The sequence below is a fragment of the Styela clava genome, chromosome 4 (genome assembly GCF_964204865.1).
Source record: "Styela clava chromosome 4, kaStyClav1.hap1.2, whole genome shotgun sequence".
NCBI lineage: Eukaryota > Metazoa > Chordata > Ascidiacea > Stolidobranchia > Styelidae > Styela > Styela clava.
The window spans coordinates 19077542-19093988 of record NC_135253.1 but is presented as its reverse complement, the minus strand read 5'-3'; the positions used below and the strand labels follow the sequence as shown (position 1 = coordinate 19093988).

The following is a 16447-nucleotide window of genomic DNA, read 5'->3' as shown; positions in this document are numbered from 1 at the left end:
GAAAAACGTAAAAAACTTCCTAATGATATTGTTATGCCATTGAGAATCAATAATTTGCCATGGCTCAATTTTTTGATCGTAGCCGGATTTAAATTAATTTGTATGACGCAGTTAAGTGACGTCATAATGGCGCACTGTGACTTAGGCAGAAATGCGTCTATGACTTGGGGACATACGCAATTTTGCAACTTTACTATATGCACCAGTCCTGAAAACTAAACATTCCAAAAACGAATGTAATTCTCAGTATCTACAATGTTTAATCCCCAAAATAACTAATCAGTTTCAATTACATTATTTTTTTATGTTTAAAAATATATATTTCATCAATATAACACGTTCTGCACACCCACCGAAATAAGACTAAGATTAAATATAAAGAATAAAACAGCAATGCACCCAATATAAAAGCCAACCAAGGTGAACTGGACTCGGACAGTGAATATCCCAAGTGCACGCCTTTCTATACTGTAGAATAAATTCAAATTAATACGCGCTAAGCTAGAATCCGAGATGCAAAAACTCGAAAATACTTCGCCGAGGTTATTTTGCATTTGTGACGTCACAATAGTCCTGCGGTAACAATGATAATTCATTATGACGAAACGATTGCACAAATGTGCATGTCATTCTAAATCTTCATTTTTATGGGTTTCGGAATTCTTAAAATAAAATCTGAGTTAACAGACAGGTGCGCAGCATTACATAAATACCTATTTCATAAAAATCTCAAACTCGCCAAAAATGACTTACGCAATTCGGTTATTAGCGTGACGATATTGTTTTGGACCTCACAGATGTTTTAAATGAAGTGAAAATATTTAAACAATTACTGATTAAAAAACAACAAACCTGTATAAGATATATCGAGAACTGACTTTATAACAAAACTGAAATTGTAAAGAGACTTTATAGACACCCTGTATACTTCATGTTTAGCGGGAAATAAAAATTTTTTTTGTGGAATTTTACATATAAAAATTGCGGTTACGACTTTGTTCATATTTAACATGCACGCCTCCCAACATCAGATAACTTCCTGCCCAAGAAGAAAATCAGTTGTTCTTGGATAGGAGATATAGAAATAAATTAAAGAAAATCGGAATAAAATTATGGCCTAACACTAAACTGGTACACATAACACACACTACGAAAGTACCACATTGTAAACAAGTAGAAAATAGGATTTATATGCAACGAACTGCGAATCGTAATTACTCCATTTGTTTGTTTGCATCTGCAGATTTTAAATCGATATAAAGTTAATTATTTCTCGAAGCTTCTGATTTGTACGGAGTATGACGTCATTATGGGTTATTTCAAGTCATCTCGTTCCAATTTGTTTATTTATCTTTCTCACAACGGCAGTTATCGGAAAAAGTAAGTAGCAATTTTATTTATTTTTTGGTACTCCCGTAGTATGTGAACCAAGATGGCGGACACCGAAACGTAGTATGTGTACCAGGTTAGAATTAAGATATAATTTCATTCCAATTTACCCTATTTTAGTTCTATTACGAGTTCGGGGACTAGCCAAGTGACTCCCGTAGTGTTTGTACCTGAAATTATGACCTAACCCTAACCTGGTACACATACTACGATCCGGTGTCCGCCATCTTGATTCACATACTTCGGGAGTACCCATTTTTTTAATTATTTATAAGCTTAATAATAATGATTTTCTTGCGCTCATGGTAACCATTATGTTCAATTCAATTATCTATTAAGAGGTAAATGATATCTATCATAAGTAATGAAATTACGATTTGAGTTTTGAATGTGAATGTGGAATTCACCAAAAAAAATATTTTAAAACATATCTTAAACTTTCGGAACATAATAATCAAATGGCCATAAAGTATCATAAAATTTAAGTGTTCTGGTACGTGTCTATTTCTAAAAATAACGAGAACTCAAAATTACTTACTATTTTTCATGACTAAATTCAATAAACACTATTTGTTTGAAAAGGGCCAACAAGAGACGAAGTTCCACCAACTGAAATAGACGGAAACGGTTGTGAATGTAAGAATTCTTTTACATAATTTGCACTAAACTTCGTGTTTCATAATTTTCATCTTTTCCTGTCTGGTCATATCGCAGGTTTCAAGTATCATGTTAACTGATATCTACCGGTATGTCCCATCATGGAACTGTTGTAGCTAATAATTGGACACGTTTAGTGGCCATAACGATCGTTTCAAAATGTTGTTATTGTTATTTTCTTTCGTCATTATCATTAAAAAATCGCTTTTCTCCTCGAATACTGAACCAATTGCTTTGAAATTTACAGTGGTTAAAGATAAAATTTTTCTCCAGAAGGCTATTACTCTTTTTTTCGCTATGACGTCATCAAAATTATTGCCAATGGGTGGCGCTACGTGTCCATATATTTGAGCATAGCTCTCTTGTTCTTTTAATATTGATTCTGTCAGTTTAAATGATTTTAGCGCTGGGGTGTGCAATCTTTAAATACAGGAGGACAAGATACAAATAACTAGATGAAACCGCGGGCGCACCTTTATTTAACACATTACTAACTTTTTAGTAGTTGCACGCACAAAACTTTTGGTTGGAAATCTTATTACATGTGTTGTTTGCTTTGCACAAGCTAGCTGTTAGGCCATTGTAACGTCAGGTATAGAAGAAAAAAATTGGACTCGGGTATAGGCTTTGTAACGCAAAAGGATTGGAAGTACCGGCACATACCAGATTAAACTATATTAAAAACTCGTTTCGCGGGTAGCACAATTTCTCCCTGTGGGCTGTATTTGGCCCGCGGTTCGCACACCCCTGTGTTAGCATACGAGACGTATGCTTGCAATTGAATTTTAAAATAATGATTGGTAAACTTTATGTCAAATTTCCTCTATTATAATAACAATGCACTTGTACAGGTGTTTGGACGCCATGGATGAATAACGACGATTATGACGCAAATGTTGGAGACAATACAACTTATGATAAATTACGTGGTTCATATGACTTCTGTGAAAAACCAAGGGACATAAAATGCAGGTAAAAAGGTGATTTTTTAAGTAAATTGGTAAAAATGTTTCAAAATAAACTTAATAAGAAATTTAACTCGTCAGTGTGATTGGGGCAAAACCTGTATTTGAAACTATTAGATGGCAACCTCTAAGGTAAAAAGTGCTATTGGGTTAGAAAGAGCATAGCATTTTCATAGAATCTTGTATTGGGATAGGACGGATCTCAATAAAAGCCTTGAATGTGCGAACATGCTTACGTGACACCAACTAGCGAACAAGCAAGGAATGAAGTACTGCAGTTGCATACCCTTATTGAGAACTATTATCTGTCCATCACAGTCGCCAAATATTATAAACTGTCTATATAAGTATTCGATTAGACAAATGTGTAATATTCACCATGCCGAGATAATATGATCAGATCAAGACATCATAACTCACCCATCTTAAGTATCTTAAGATGATATGGGTGGCCCAAAAGTAGGTATACAGTTATTAAACTATTTTATATGCTTTGAAGCTACTTGCAGTTCACTTTATGTTACTTGTTGAGTACCACCAAAATTGATTATTTTTTTAGATAATAAATCTAGTGTGAATTTTACATTAGTTTTCTAGCTGCTTGGAAGGTAATAAAAAAGAAATAAAATAACTGTATACCTACTTTTGGGCCACCCTGCCTCGATATTACCTTCTTGGTTTGTAATCCCGTCTAGGTTCAAAACACTTCTTCTTAAATGAATACCATATAGGTTATGACTTTAAACACACTATTATCTACGAAATACATTACTTTTTTGCAGAGCCTTGGTTAGAGTGCACATATTACATTTCATTGCCAGATTTTATTTACTAACAAAATCCATTTTCCAGCAATTTTATATTTGGTAAATATCACTGCGATATTTCAGCACTCTATTCTAATGCATCCCATTTTTAGGTGAAATCAATCACTGAAAAGCCTTTCAAGATATTTAATTTCAACTTAAAAGCCCATTTGAGTACACCTGATATATGTGATGCATTATTCAGGAATTCAATTGGAAATAGTAAATTTGATAAATTAGAGTAAATATGGCCGCAAAGCATATGGTATTATGGAAAGCCTTTTTTGGTCATATGATACTGTATAATAGGATAGATAAAAAAATAGATCACCGTCACCCCTTTATTCTGTTATGTTAATGTCGCTATTTGTGGTATGGTACAATGCAGAATAGATTCGCGGCCTTCTCCAAACCCCCAATCCAGCTGTTCTGAACCGGGGGCAACAGAGCAGTTGGGGGGAAGGGCACAATGCACAAAACTTACGGAAGGGGGTCACGAGTCATAAAGGTTGGGAACCACTGCCCCAATGTATCGTACTGTATATCTATCTACAACTAAACTATTTCCAATCTCAGTGTATGGGATTGTTGACAATATAGTTTGGTCATATATTTATGGTAATGCATTACAGTCGTGTTAGCTAACGTCACGTGTGGTTAAATGTGGGACTCGGAACACATTTGTGGTTTTGTTTTGGTCTACCCAATCTATTATACACAGCTCCAAGGCCGGATCATGTGCCCCATACCGGGTGTATAGAAAGTAATAATAATAATGAAACTTGTGTTTCACGTTATCTGAAATTGAGCAAATAAGGTTGTGATACAAAATCTGATTTTAGTTCTCACATTACCAAAATATTTTCCGTTCCTCCTGGTTTTATTGCTTTTATGCCTTGTTTATTTCAAGGGGCGTTTCACTTTTTTGTGCATGAATTCAAACATAATGGGATTCGGAATCTACCAATCAAAATGCCACTATAAATACCACTGTAATGGTGAAAAAGGGGGCAATGCGTAAAGCTAATTAAAAATAAAAATATTTGGCAGATTTGATCTTGTCCGTCTTATTTTGGACATTTATATTGCTCTATTTTGGATATAGTTACGTTCCATCCACGTATTTTCAACGTGTTTTTCGTCTTACCATATGTTATCTGTAGCTTATTGTTAGCTAGGTATTTTTAAGGTGGGGCGCGAAACGTGACAAATTTTAAATAGGGGCGCGGCATTAAAAAGTTCGAAAACCACTGTATTATACTATGCATCTCTCAATTTCTTCGAAGTTTGCCCGACTTGTAAAATATTCAATATCAGTGTGTGGTATAATTTGACCTCGAAACCACTAATCCAAGTTAATGGACCGGATTACAATTTTTATTGCTTTCGGAAAGACGTTGATCTCTGAAAAATAATTGACTAATGTGGTATGTCTCTGTGACATGATTGATAGTAAATCGAGTGAGAACCATTTCCCATTTGCGATAACTAATAATCAGATTTGATCAAAGCCTGCCAGTTAATATAGTACACTTTCCACAAGATGGTGCCACCAATCCCTACACAACCTGTAGTAAACTTAAGATATACAAAATCACGATTGTGTTTCCTCTGGATATTTGCAGATTTGAGTCGATGATATGGATCTTCATACCAACTGATCACTGTTCATGACAGTTCTGAGTGCATTCTCAAAAACAATACGTTTCTTATAAACTCAGATTTTTTGAAAATTTCCCCGGTTAATGCGCAGTTCCGCTTTAGTTGAATACGGTAGCGCCAGTGTTCTTTTATTCAATGGAATCGTTTTTTTTTATCTTATTTTATACACTTTTACGTTCTGTTTGCTATGGAATTACTTCATTGGAAACTTTTTAACCTCCAAGCCCAAAGGTGTGTTCGGAGTCTCAACTCGGAATTAGAATTGGGTATCTTGCGTTAGTGTTGGAGCAGGGATTCTATTTTCAAATTTCCCAAAAGCGGAGTCAGTTTTTGATTGTCCGCAATAGTAATCTACCAGAGCTATACCGCCACCACTATAGTGCATTACAATAAAGTTTAATTTAAATCTTGTTTCAGCGTTCTTGCGGAGGTGAAACACGTTTGCACACCTTCAAAAGTTTAAAAAACCTGTCCACGTATTTTATATAAAAATACAAATCCTCAACTTATAAACAAATACTAAATTAACAAAATAAAAATCATGTGTTTTCCTAATTTCAGAGACAGTTTACGATGGGAAGTACCGTATCACTTACTTCGATTGAAACACACAATATGTGACGTTGAGATCGGTTTAAGATGTGTTTCAATACCTCGCTATAAAGCTCGTGGAAGAAGAACGCACTTTTGCAGCGATTATGAAATCACAGTTCAATGCTGTCATTGCACTACGGTATGGATTTTGTATGTCCGTCCAGGGGCGGGCAAGATTTTGGACCAGGGGCATTATGATTTAGAATGAATTATGAACTAATTAGGATCATTCAGTTTGACAAAACTATCACAAAATTCTATCAAATTCACGCTAACATTTACCATTATATTAGTTCAATCAAACAAGTTTTGACTACATGAAGTTTGACAAAACTGAGTGATCATTGGAGAGCTAAAATCGGGCTAATTTTAATTCAAAGACAGAAGAGTGTACGTATTCGATAATTTTTTCAAATAAAGAATTAATAAAACAAACTTTTGCATTTTGTAGACAACTAAAGAACCGAAAACGACTGTTGCTATAACAACTGCATCGATGGAAAAACCAGAAAAAATAATTCTGGGGATTCACGATACCGGTCATGGGATTTTCGAAGGAGATACCAATTGGGCTGACTCAGAGTCAAATAAAACGATGCCGGAAAGTAAATGTGAGTGACAACAAGTTTTTGATGTAGGTAGCCTATGTCTTTCTGTAGAAGTGCATTTTTGTTTCTGATTTAAGAACAACCAACTGTTATGAATACATTTATTTTTAGTGTTATTCCTGGTAATTTTACCTGATACTTAAGTACAATAAAGTTCACGTTACTGATTGATCGATATTTAGCGTTATTAGGACGACACTTTGTGTAACTCCTTTTCGATTTTTGCTATTAGTCTGGTCTTAAATGCTTGCTAAAAGTCTAAAACCTATCCAAACCCAAAAATTATTTAATAAAATATAATTCCTCAGTACTCAGAGTACAATGAAGAAGACAAATGATATACCAAAACATGACATCCAGAATAACTTTATAGCAGTATCTTGATTATTAATTTCCAGATAGAATTATCCTATTTTTTATTACAGCAAGCTCGAATGAAAACGACGAAGTCGTTCCTCTGGCAGTGATATTGGTGATTGTATTCGGATGTATTGCTGTTATTGCTTTCAGTTTGATCATTTGGATGATAATGACAAAAGGTTTCTTCATGACAAACAGAAAAAGATTTTCACACGACGAGTATTATCAAGAGGTTAGTTGAGTATAAAAATAAATGAATAGTGAAATATTTATAAAAATACTCAAAGCCGCACGCATTAAACTGCATTTATCAGTACTGCTGGTTTTGAGCATATGAGGACGACTCGTGAGGATTATATCGAACATCGTCTCAAGACTGCGGTTAAACATGCCTAAACCACCGACACCCCTAAATATCGATTATTTTATTATTTGCTCAGTTTTGCTATTTTTCGGCCGACTTTTTAATCAACTTACTCGTTAAGATGTCTTCAATGGGACTCGAACCGATTTTTGTTTAACCACCCTCAATATCTCGAACCCAAATCGCCATTTGTTGATTGTTGCGAGACATGCATTTCAATTACATTAGTTGTTTTTGTATATCATCCAAGTGGGTATGAAATTATTGAATAAGGTAATATCCAATCCGACGTGTCTATTTTATATGCGATACCAGCGTAATAACCACCGGTGCGCCAACAAGGCTACAGAGCAGGGATGGGCAAGGCTTTTGAACCGAAGGCCGTAGTACGCACCTGTCAGCTTCAAATTTTCCTATGAAAACCAGAATTATAGCGCGTTCAGATTAAAATTTGAAAATATGTTTTCAAGATCGTAATTATTTCAGGCACCAATGGAAATAATTCGAACGCCGATCAAATTACCTGACACTCACCCAGAAAAACACAAAGTCGCCTTCGCTCGAACAAATTCAAGTTCGTACAGTGACTACATGACGTCATCATCTGATGACGAAGGTTATCGCAGTCGGCCTTCGAAAAATCGGAAACGAAAAAAGACCAAAAGACAAAGAGATCGAAATTTAAACAATGCTAATAATCGTTCGGATTACACAAGCGATAGTTTTGAATTTCCAACTTTGGACTCGAGGTCACCGCCAGAAGAGAATAGCGATGAAGGGAGACTAAGAAAATGGTTTCCAGACGAATATGAAAGATCTCAGCAACAAAAACGTCAACAACAACGAAGTACAAAAAGCAAACTAATGTTTAACACGAGTAATAAAAAAAGTATTCCATACATGGACAACGATTCATGATATTTTCTTAAAGAACATTATGGTGATATCTCTAGCACAGAAACTGATCAATTGAATGCCTGATGTTCACATCATATAAATAATACAACTCAGTTGATTGCGATGATACCTCGAAAATTTATCTTTATATATAAGTTCCACGATGCTCTTAATTAAAAGAGTCGTAAACATACTAACATCGTCATAAAAAAAAATAATTGAATACTCATGGGAGTAATGCAAAAGCAGTTAAAGCCCAAGGTACATTTCCACTGGCCATATCCAATGATGGTTATTCTCGTAGTATGTGTACCAGGTTAGGGTTAGGGCAAAATTTTATTCCGATTTTCCTTATTGTAGTTCAGTACGAGTCCTGGGACCGTCTGTCTTAGCCAATCAAATATACCCACTATCCATAGCCTTCCGTCGTTTTACACAACTTGATGTAAAGTAGGCAGAATTAGTTACCTCCGTATTGGTACACATACTTCTGGAGCGCCCAATGCAAACCCCAAATGTAAGGCCGGTTGCCAGGTGCGGTTCAAGTTATTCATTTGCTGTGGTCTTCTAACGTCACAGACACAAAACAATAACTGATACGATGATATTACAATTCTCCAAGAACTGGTTCGAGCGAACGCGTGGGAGGTAACCTGCTAAATCTCATTACTGGCTCATTTTTCTCGTTTTTACCGTATTGCCTCGAATTTTTATTTTTAACCTAAACACAAATGAACGTAGAAATTTGATATAATTTTGACCTAAATTCGTAGTTTAATTTTTCGTGAAAATACATTTTTTTTATTACTGCATGTAATATAATAAATGTTTTATCTGACAAACTTCTTATATCATTATTGCGTTGGCAAACTACATATTAATACACTCATTCACTGGCATAAAACTATGGTGTTATATTAATGAAAGAAGAAGACAAAATAACAACAAAAACAACAACATAATAGCAATAGGTCCTTTTCGTGTCCAATAACTTCATAATGTATTGATAGCGCTGTGGCTCTTTATACCAGTACCGCTTCGGGGTAGCGCCTTTCTGCTTTTCCTCCAGTTTGCATGAATTCTATATTTAACTACGATATCATGCTGGTGTATATAAGCAACCCCGTGTAACTCCCGATATTTGGTCCCGATGTTGGATTCGCCGTCACGCCCGACCAGGCGCAGACAGATTATTGCTTCCAAAATCATCGTGCGTTTTCCTGTGTTCTGACGGCGTTGTCTCACGACAAGATTAGGTGAGTGGCTTTATAAATATTCAAATTAGTTGTGCATCAACATTAATAAAGATTTTATTATAAAATGCAGATTACAAAACAAAATAGAAGAGCAATCATTTGAGAGGGAAGGCCCTAGAACCGGTCCTAGCACTTGGAAGCATGTTGACAAATGACAGTAAGATCTGTAGATTTTAAATTCACTTCAAGGCTCCAATGAGCTACAGGGGTGGATGTAGTAGAGAATCACTTTGTGCTACGATTGTTCAGCATAAAAAGAGTAATTTGTGTATGTCCTAGGCAGCCAATACAGTAATTTTTGTCAAGAAACGTAAATTTTGATAAGAGATCAAGATATTATGTAACCTAATATGTATATTTTCAAGAAGAAAAGGATCGTAAAAAAGTTGCAGTGTGAGAATTTATGCTGTGTAGCAGTAAGCAAGGATATAAATTGACTAATAGGTGATGATTTATCTCAAAAATCAGAATCAACTTACACCATACAGCCATATCAATGAAAATTTTTGATTGAGGAACTAAAACTTTTGGCAAAAAAGATATGTGGTGAACGATACCACCCTAAAATTGTAAGGTCGGTATGAAAACATAAATTGAACACACATATTTTACCTTCAAATAATGAGTGTTTTATGATGGATTTTTTTCCATTCATTTTGTCATTGTATACGAAGTCACCAGCTGCATATGACAACACAAGAGGGGCTTTACGTTTGCCATGTGAATTCATTTTGCTTGATTTCAGGCTGGTACTAATACCCTTATTCACATAAATTGGATACCTATCATTGCTATTATCTAAACATGGCATATATTCATAATTTTAGATATGCCAAAAAAAATTTGCATTGTTTTGCCGAGTGTTTTTAAATTATTGATTTGTAATAAATAGCAAGAACTCTTTTGCTACTTCAAAATCCACCACATTCATTAAATGCATGAATATTTCTCCTGGAACCGTTACATTTTATTAATTCCAATTTGTTATATGAGGTATTCACATTTTTGTTTCAAATAACACTTTGTTCAAATGGCTGTTATACTTATATATATATAACACACATGCTTAGATGGTAGACAAAGCCCAAGCTCCAATTGTTGTAGGCAACTTATTTCAAAATATCGTAACTAAAATATAAATTTTTGCAGACTGCTTGAAACTCACTTTTAAAAAATGATTTGCTGTCACCAGATGTGGTTTTGGTATGAAAACACATCTAGATGGAACTTATAAAGATATGTCTAAAAAAACATTTAAAACAGCCATGTGAACTAACAGACCAACATTTTTAACTCAATAGCTTGACAAAAATGTCTGCTAAATATTCAGCACAGGTATAGCACAAAGTATTGCTTTGGATATTAATTTATCTATCTCCTATTGAACATTTAAATACTTGGAGCATGATTATTATTTCTGAAATTACCAACATTATTCAGGTCATTAATAACAGATGAGCCATGGAAATATTTCTTTATAGGTTTTTCCTGCATCTGTTGCTGAGATTTTGGAAATGTCTGAATTTGAAGCAACTGCCAAGTATTGCAAACTGCAGAATACCTTTCTTGGTATATGCAGCAGAACTACAAAAGATAAAAGGCTGCAGTGGATCAGCCAAAATTTCATAAATTATTTTACAAACTGGAAGTCTACAACAAGTGATTAGCCCGAGGATTTTTTTAACAAAATAAATGCTATACAGCTACATGCAACTCATTTTGTACTCCAACATTTCATTGCTTCTCCAACGTATGAAGGGCTCCAAACATACCATATTAGACCAAACATCTGTCAGACCCCACCCAGATCATCTGAACTATTGAAAACCCACATTTGCTTCTAGAGGTTTTGGTCTAACTTTTCAACTACCCTCTTAGTTTGATTCAATTTCTTGAGCAGAGTCCTTGTGCTTCTGCCATCTGGGTTGCATTGTGAGCAGAAATTGCTGCTTTACCTATGGATTCCAGATTCCAGATTTCACGAAAGCTGCAGTGCGCAAAACACTGGCTATTTGTTTCGTTAATGTTGTTACGTTTACTCATTTTATATCTTACGAAGTTCCAGATCTAAACCAAATTCCAAGTTTAATTTACCGGTATATTCATTTATAAGGATACATGTCAAAATACTGACGTTTGTTAAAAATAAAGACTAAAATAATTTTTAAGACAAAGGTCTTCAAAATAAGCACAAATCTTAGAAATATCAGGTGCAAAGTATTCATTTTCGTCACCACTTTACCTACATCTGACTGACGTTTTTTGCAATTCATCGCATTTTTGATGCATTGCGTTCTTTCGACAAGAAAGTTGTCACATCATCCTGGCAATTTGCAAGATAGACTGTGTCTTTATTTTCACAATTATTTGTTCATTTTTATCAAATTCTCCACGTCCTTCAGCAAATATTTTGTTCAGTCATCAACGAACAGGGGAGTTTGCGAGCTCTGATGCAGAAGCTAGGAGCGTCGTCGTCGTTAAGCATCATGTCTGAACCTACCGACCGTGACGCCCTCCACTTGGAGGTGCAACGCCTTCGTTTGTTTATTATACGGAGAGCGGAGTTGGACATCTAGTAGTAGTATATATTTACGATATAAGGCTACAATACATATGCTGAAGAAAAATCTAACACAACAAGCTAAAAGCAGAAAAGCATGACGATTAATATATTCAGAATCTATTAAAGGACAAATGTAATCCAAACTATTAAAATATAGCATTAACAAATTTAACAGTTACTGATCACCAAGCTATCGTTTATCAAGATTTCAAAAAAGATGTAATATTTAGATATTCGATAATAGATAAGAGGAAAACTGACAGCTTCGAATGAATATGTTTTTAATGTATTGGCTGTGCATTTCATTATTTCAGTTTATAAAAATAACATGATATAGCGAGCAGTGTATTCAGAGTTATTTTAAATCCGCTTTTCTAACTTAAACGCAAAAAATACATTGCGCGACGGCCATTAATGGCAATAAGAGCAATACAGTATCCTAGAATCTAGCACCCGACATTCACCAACTGAGGGCGCTTGTCCTACAATTTAGATTTCAGAACATTGATCGTACGGTCGGACAGAGATCATTGGAAAAGATCGCCTAAACCGGAAGAACTTTATTGGTAGTCCCAGAAACATCTGCACATTATTTCTATTTAAAAAAAAGTATATTTCGTATTTATCCTATATCCCCTGGAGCGAGACAAAGTTTTTCCGTCATATGTCGTCAAGAGTATTCAGGCTTGCTATCCCCACCTGCAGGATATATGACATTACTCTAGAATTCACAAGATGGCATACCGCACCACTAGAGAGTGCACAAGAGCAGGTTTCTCTCGTTGCCATGCCTACGACTTTGCTACTGCTGCGGACCCTTCTGCAGAGAAACAATTGGGTTTGGCTAATGTTACATTTTGACGTATTTTGAGACCTCCCGCGTAAATTCTTTTTGTCAACAGGTGGCCTTGCAGTATTCCATCTTGTTCTAACAGGTATTTAATCGAAAGAGATCCCGACAAAGGAGGAACATTGCGGTAAAGAAAGATTTATAAAAGAAAAATGGTTTCTCATTTTAGTGCAAACCAGGTGAGCAAATCAGAAAATAATGGCGTATATCTATATTAGAATAGTCAGTACCGAGTGTCGCATTTTTATTAGACTAGCTACATATCGTGGAATGTGAGTTATGATAGGCTATTGCAACATTAAAATAAACTTGAGATTTCCTATAATTCTGTAACAAACAAACATACAACATACTGTAGGTAACAGGGTAACGATACCATACTAATTTAGTAAGGGTGTAATTCTACGGTAATAATCACATTTAGAGTTCTTTATTCCAGTTGTAAAAGCATTTTTTCATCAAGCTTAAGCTAATATTAGCTCATTTAATTTAGGACTTCATACTTTAAACCTCTTTTATTATTTGCCGACATCTTACTTTAATATATTTTGCACAATTCTCGAAGGTTCCTTTAAAATGTATCTCAATTATGTTATATACAGTACGAAGATGCCTTCAATCCAAAAAAGCTTCGTAATTGGACAATACCCAGGAAACACAAAGAGCATCCAAGCACTTTGGAAGGATTCACTCAAATAATTGCAAATGATCGAGGTCACTTGTATAATGAAGCTCCAAAATCAAAAGAGTCACCGTGGGGCACTTTCATGGGTAATTATGTAATATTATTCGTTCACAGCCTTATTCTGAGAAAGCATACATAAAACCATTGTAACTGGGCACTAAGTGCACAATATCTGCCCATATATCACGGTTATTTATGCATAATCATCTAAGTTATATAAAAAAAAGGGTCGTCCAGAAGTATGTGCACCAAAATGACAGACACCGGAACGTCATATGTGTACCAGGTTAGGGTTAAGCCATAATGTTAGGTACAAATACTACAAGAGTCACTTGGCTAGTCACCGAACACGTAATAGAACTAAAATAAGGAAAATGAAATAAAATTATGGCCTGACCCTAATCTGGTACACATACTACGTTCCGGTGTCCGCCATCTTAGTGTACTTCTGAAGCGCCAAAAAAAAAGATGTATAATATTCCATCATAAAATTTAATTTTATTGGGTAAATTATTTTAAACAGGTACCTGGGATATGCCATGCAAGATTCCACCTGCTCGACCATCATATACAGCGCGATCACGAGACGCAGCGAAGAATTTACATAATTTGAAACAAACTTCTCCTTTAAACAACGCTGTCAATGGATACAAAAAATTTGAAAAGACAAAAAAATCTCAGGTATGTGTTCATCATAGAATTAAAGCACAGAATACTTTGGTTGGCATGAGGTATTTTGAACTACTAATGAAAAAAAAACATACCAGTTACAAATTGGAGAACTATTTATTTGATTGACAAATTCTTTGTTTTTTTATACTATATAATATAGTTATATTACCAAAATAAATGGAACCCATTAATTCGATTAACAATTTATTTATTTTAAGACATCTCGTACTCTATAACTCTGATTTTTCAGGGATTCTGATTTCAATCATTTTAGGAACATAAAAATGGATACGTTTTGAATTTGAAATGATGATACTCTTTAATGAATAGTGAAAGTTGTCATGTTATTGGCCTATCCTGGTTTGTTAATTAATGTACTGTGTCTTTATTTATTTTTCTATTTATCTTCATATATTGGCGCTACAATTGTCTTGAATAAAGAAATGAATAAAAATGCTAAACTAAGTCTAACTTTGTGACTTACCATACTTGATTCGGCGCTCAGAAAGTATGTGTATTAACATGAAGGTAACTAATTTTGTTCGCCTATTTTACATCAAGTTGTGTGAAGGGACTGAAACCTATCAGCAGGGATTATATTCACTTGGCTAACACAGACAGTCCCTGAACTCATAACAGAACTAAAATAAAGAAATAAGATTATGGCCTAACCCTAACCTTGTACACACACTACTACTTAATTCTGCCTGTATTCTTATGATTCAATTTTGCATATATATTCCAGACATCTCCATTGGAAAGACCACATGCACCAACCCCACCAAGATCAAATGGAAACGTTATGGAACCATCTGCTGGCGCACCAATGAAAAAATCCCCTGAACCAGCATCAAAATCCCCAACTGGGAAATCCCCTATTCAGCAAGGTGAATGTGTGAAATCCCCAAAAGTAGAAAAGCCTTCCACTCCAGTGAGAAGTCCAACACCACAAGAAAAAGTACGATCGCCTACACCACGAAGCGTCAAATCAAGATCACCAAGACCAGCCAGCCACCTAGACGCCCCTGGTTAGTGTCTGGTGTATTACTATATTTATTAAAATACATCTAAGAAAATAATTTAATTCTTTTATACCAGGAGTCTATCAAATATACTGTATAATACAGTGGGGAAGTTGATTATGAAAATTCAAATAACTTAAAATACTACAGGATTTTATATTGTGAGACAGTTTGTTATTAGATTTATATTATTTCTCCAGGTTTTTATACCCATATCTATAAGGTTTGGAGAAATAATACATTGACATAGAACTAGGCTTTGGACATTTTTTCTATGTTCGTTTTTAACTCAAATCATGAAAAATTTCTATCGCCCCAAGACACGCTTCAACAATATTTTGATTGTTTCTTTTTACATTGCTTTAGTTGGATTTTTCGACTAGGATTTAACACAAATCTCAAATGATAGTTGATTGCTTTGTAAGCCAACTGGGGCCCTGGAATTGATGACCAATCCCAATTCTATATCCCAATGAGAAAATATTTTGTAAATAATTACTTTTACAGATAACAGAGTTGGAAGTGCATGCACAGTATAACAACATCAAATCAACAATATTCTCCAACAAGCAATATTTTTTTAATTTCATTTTGTTTATGAAGACTATCACGATAATAAAGCGTCTTTTTGCATTTTTTGTTGGTTACATTTATAAGTGTAAATTGACAATAAATCTAACAAAATGATACAATGCCAAGCTACTGTTAGTAGCTAAAACGTGACATTAATTATAGAATATCATGTTTCACCTCATCGAAAATTATTGCACCACATGTATATTTAGTACATACATGACTCACTTTTTTGCAATTTCATATTTGCCTTTGTTAAATAGTTATTAAAAGTAGTTTGCCAGATAAATGGATATCTTGCTAATTCTTCATCAATTTACCTAACCTTGTTTAGCAGGTTTTAGTCTTGTCATTGTTCTTTTGATAAGTAGAAAATATATATCATCAAATTAGCATACTTAATTTTATTTTTAGGAATTATGATTTGCACTTTAAGACGATCACGATTCACAAACTACTGCATTATTACATGTAGATTATGATGCGTGAAATCTTTACGTAACCCACCTGAGGAGTTTCTTAAA

The 16447-nt window shown here is 34.6% G+C and overlaps 2 protein-coding genes across 2 annotated transcripts; both read left to right on the top strand.

The window, feature by feature from the left end:
* Positions 1–1247: 1247 nt before the first annotated feature.
* LOC120326254 (uncharacterized) lies at positions 1248–9223 on the top strand. Its single transcript, XM_039392513.2, has 7 exons — positions 1248–1380; positions 1972–2025; positions 2898–3018; positions 6041–6212; positions 6525–6684; positions 7107–7273; positions 7892–9223. Exons 1-7 carry the CDS (start codon positions 1299–1301, stop codon positions 8321–8323), a joined length of 1188 nt encoding a protein of 395 aa, XP_039248447.2. The 5' UTR covers positions 1248–1298; the 3' UTR covers positions 8324–9223.
* A 3683-nt stretch (positions 9224–12906) lies between these two features.
* On the top strand, positions 12907–16111 carry LOC120326127 (protein Flattop-like). The gene is made up of 5 exons (XM_039392361.2): positions 12907–13150; positions 13574–13742; positions 14180–14337; positions 15074–15356; positions 15858–16111. Exons 1-5 carry the CDS (start codon positions 13124–13126, stop codon positions 15887–15889), a joined length of 669 nt encoding a protein of 222 aa, XP_039248295.2. The 5' UTR covers positions 12907–13123; the 3' UTR covers positions 15890–16111.
* The last annotated feature ends 336 nt before the right edge of the window (positions 16112–16447 follow it).

Coding starts and splice junctions, on each gene's coding strand:
- LOC120326127 (XM_039392361.2), top strand. CDS start 13,124: ATGGTTTCTCATTTTAGTGCAAACCAG. Junction 13,743..14,179: donor ACCGTGGGGCACTTTCATGG/GTAATTATGTAA, acceptor TATTTTAAACAG/GTACCTGGGATATGCCATGC. Junction 14,338..15,073: donor AAAAGACAAAAAAATCTCAG/GTATGTGTTCAT, acceptor TATATATTCCAG/ACATCTCCATTGGAAAGACC.
- LOC120326254 (XM_039392513.2), top strand. CDS start 1,299: ATGACGTCATTATGGGTTATTTCAAGTCATCTCGTTCCAATTTGTTTA. Junction 6,685..7,106: donor AACGATGCCGGAAAGTAAAT/GTGAGTGACAAC, acceptor TTTTTATTACAG/CAAGCTCGAATGAAAACGAC. Junction 7,274..7,891: donor ACGACGAGTATTATCAAGAG/GTTAGTTGAGTA, acceptor TAATTATTTCAG/GCACCAATGGAAATAATTCG.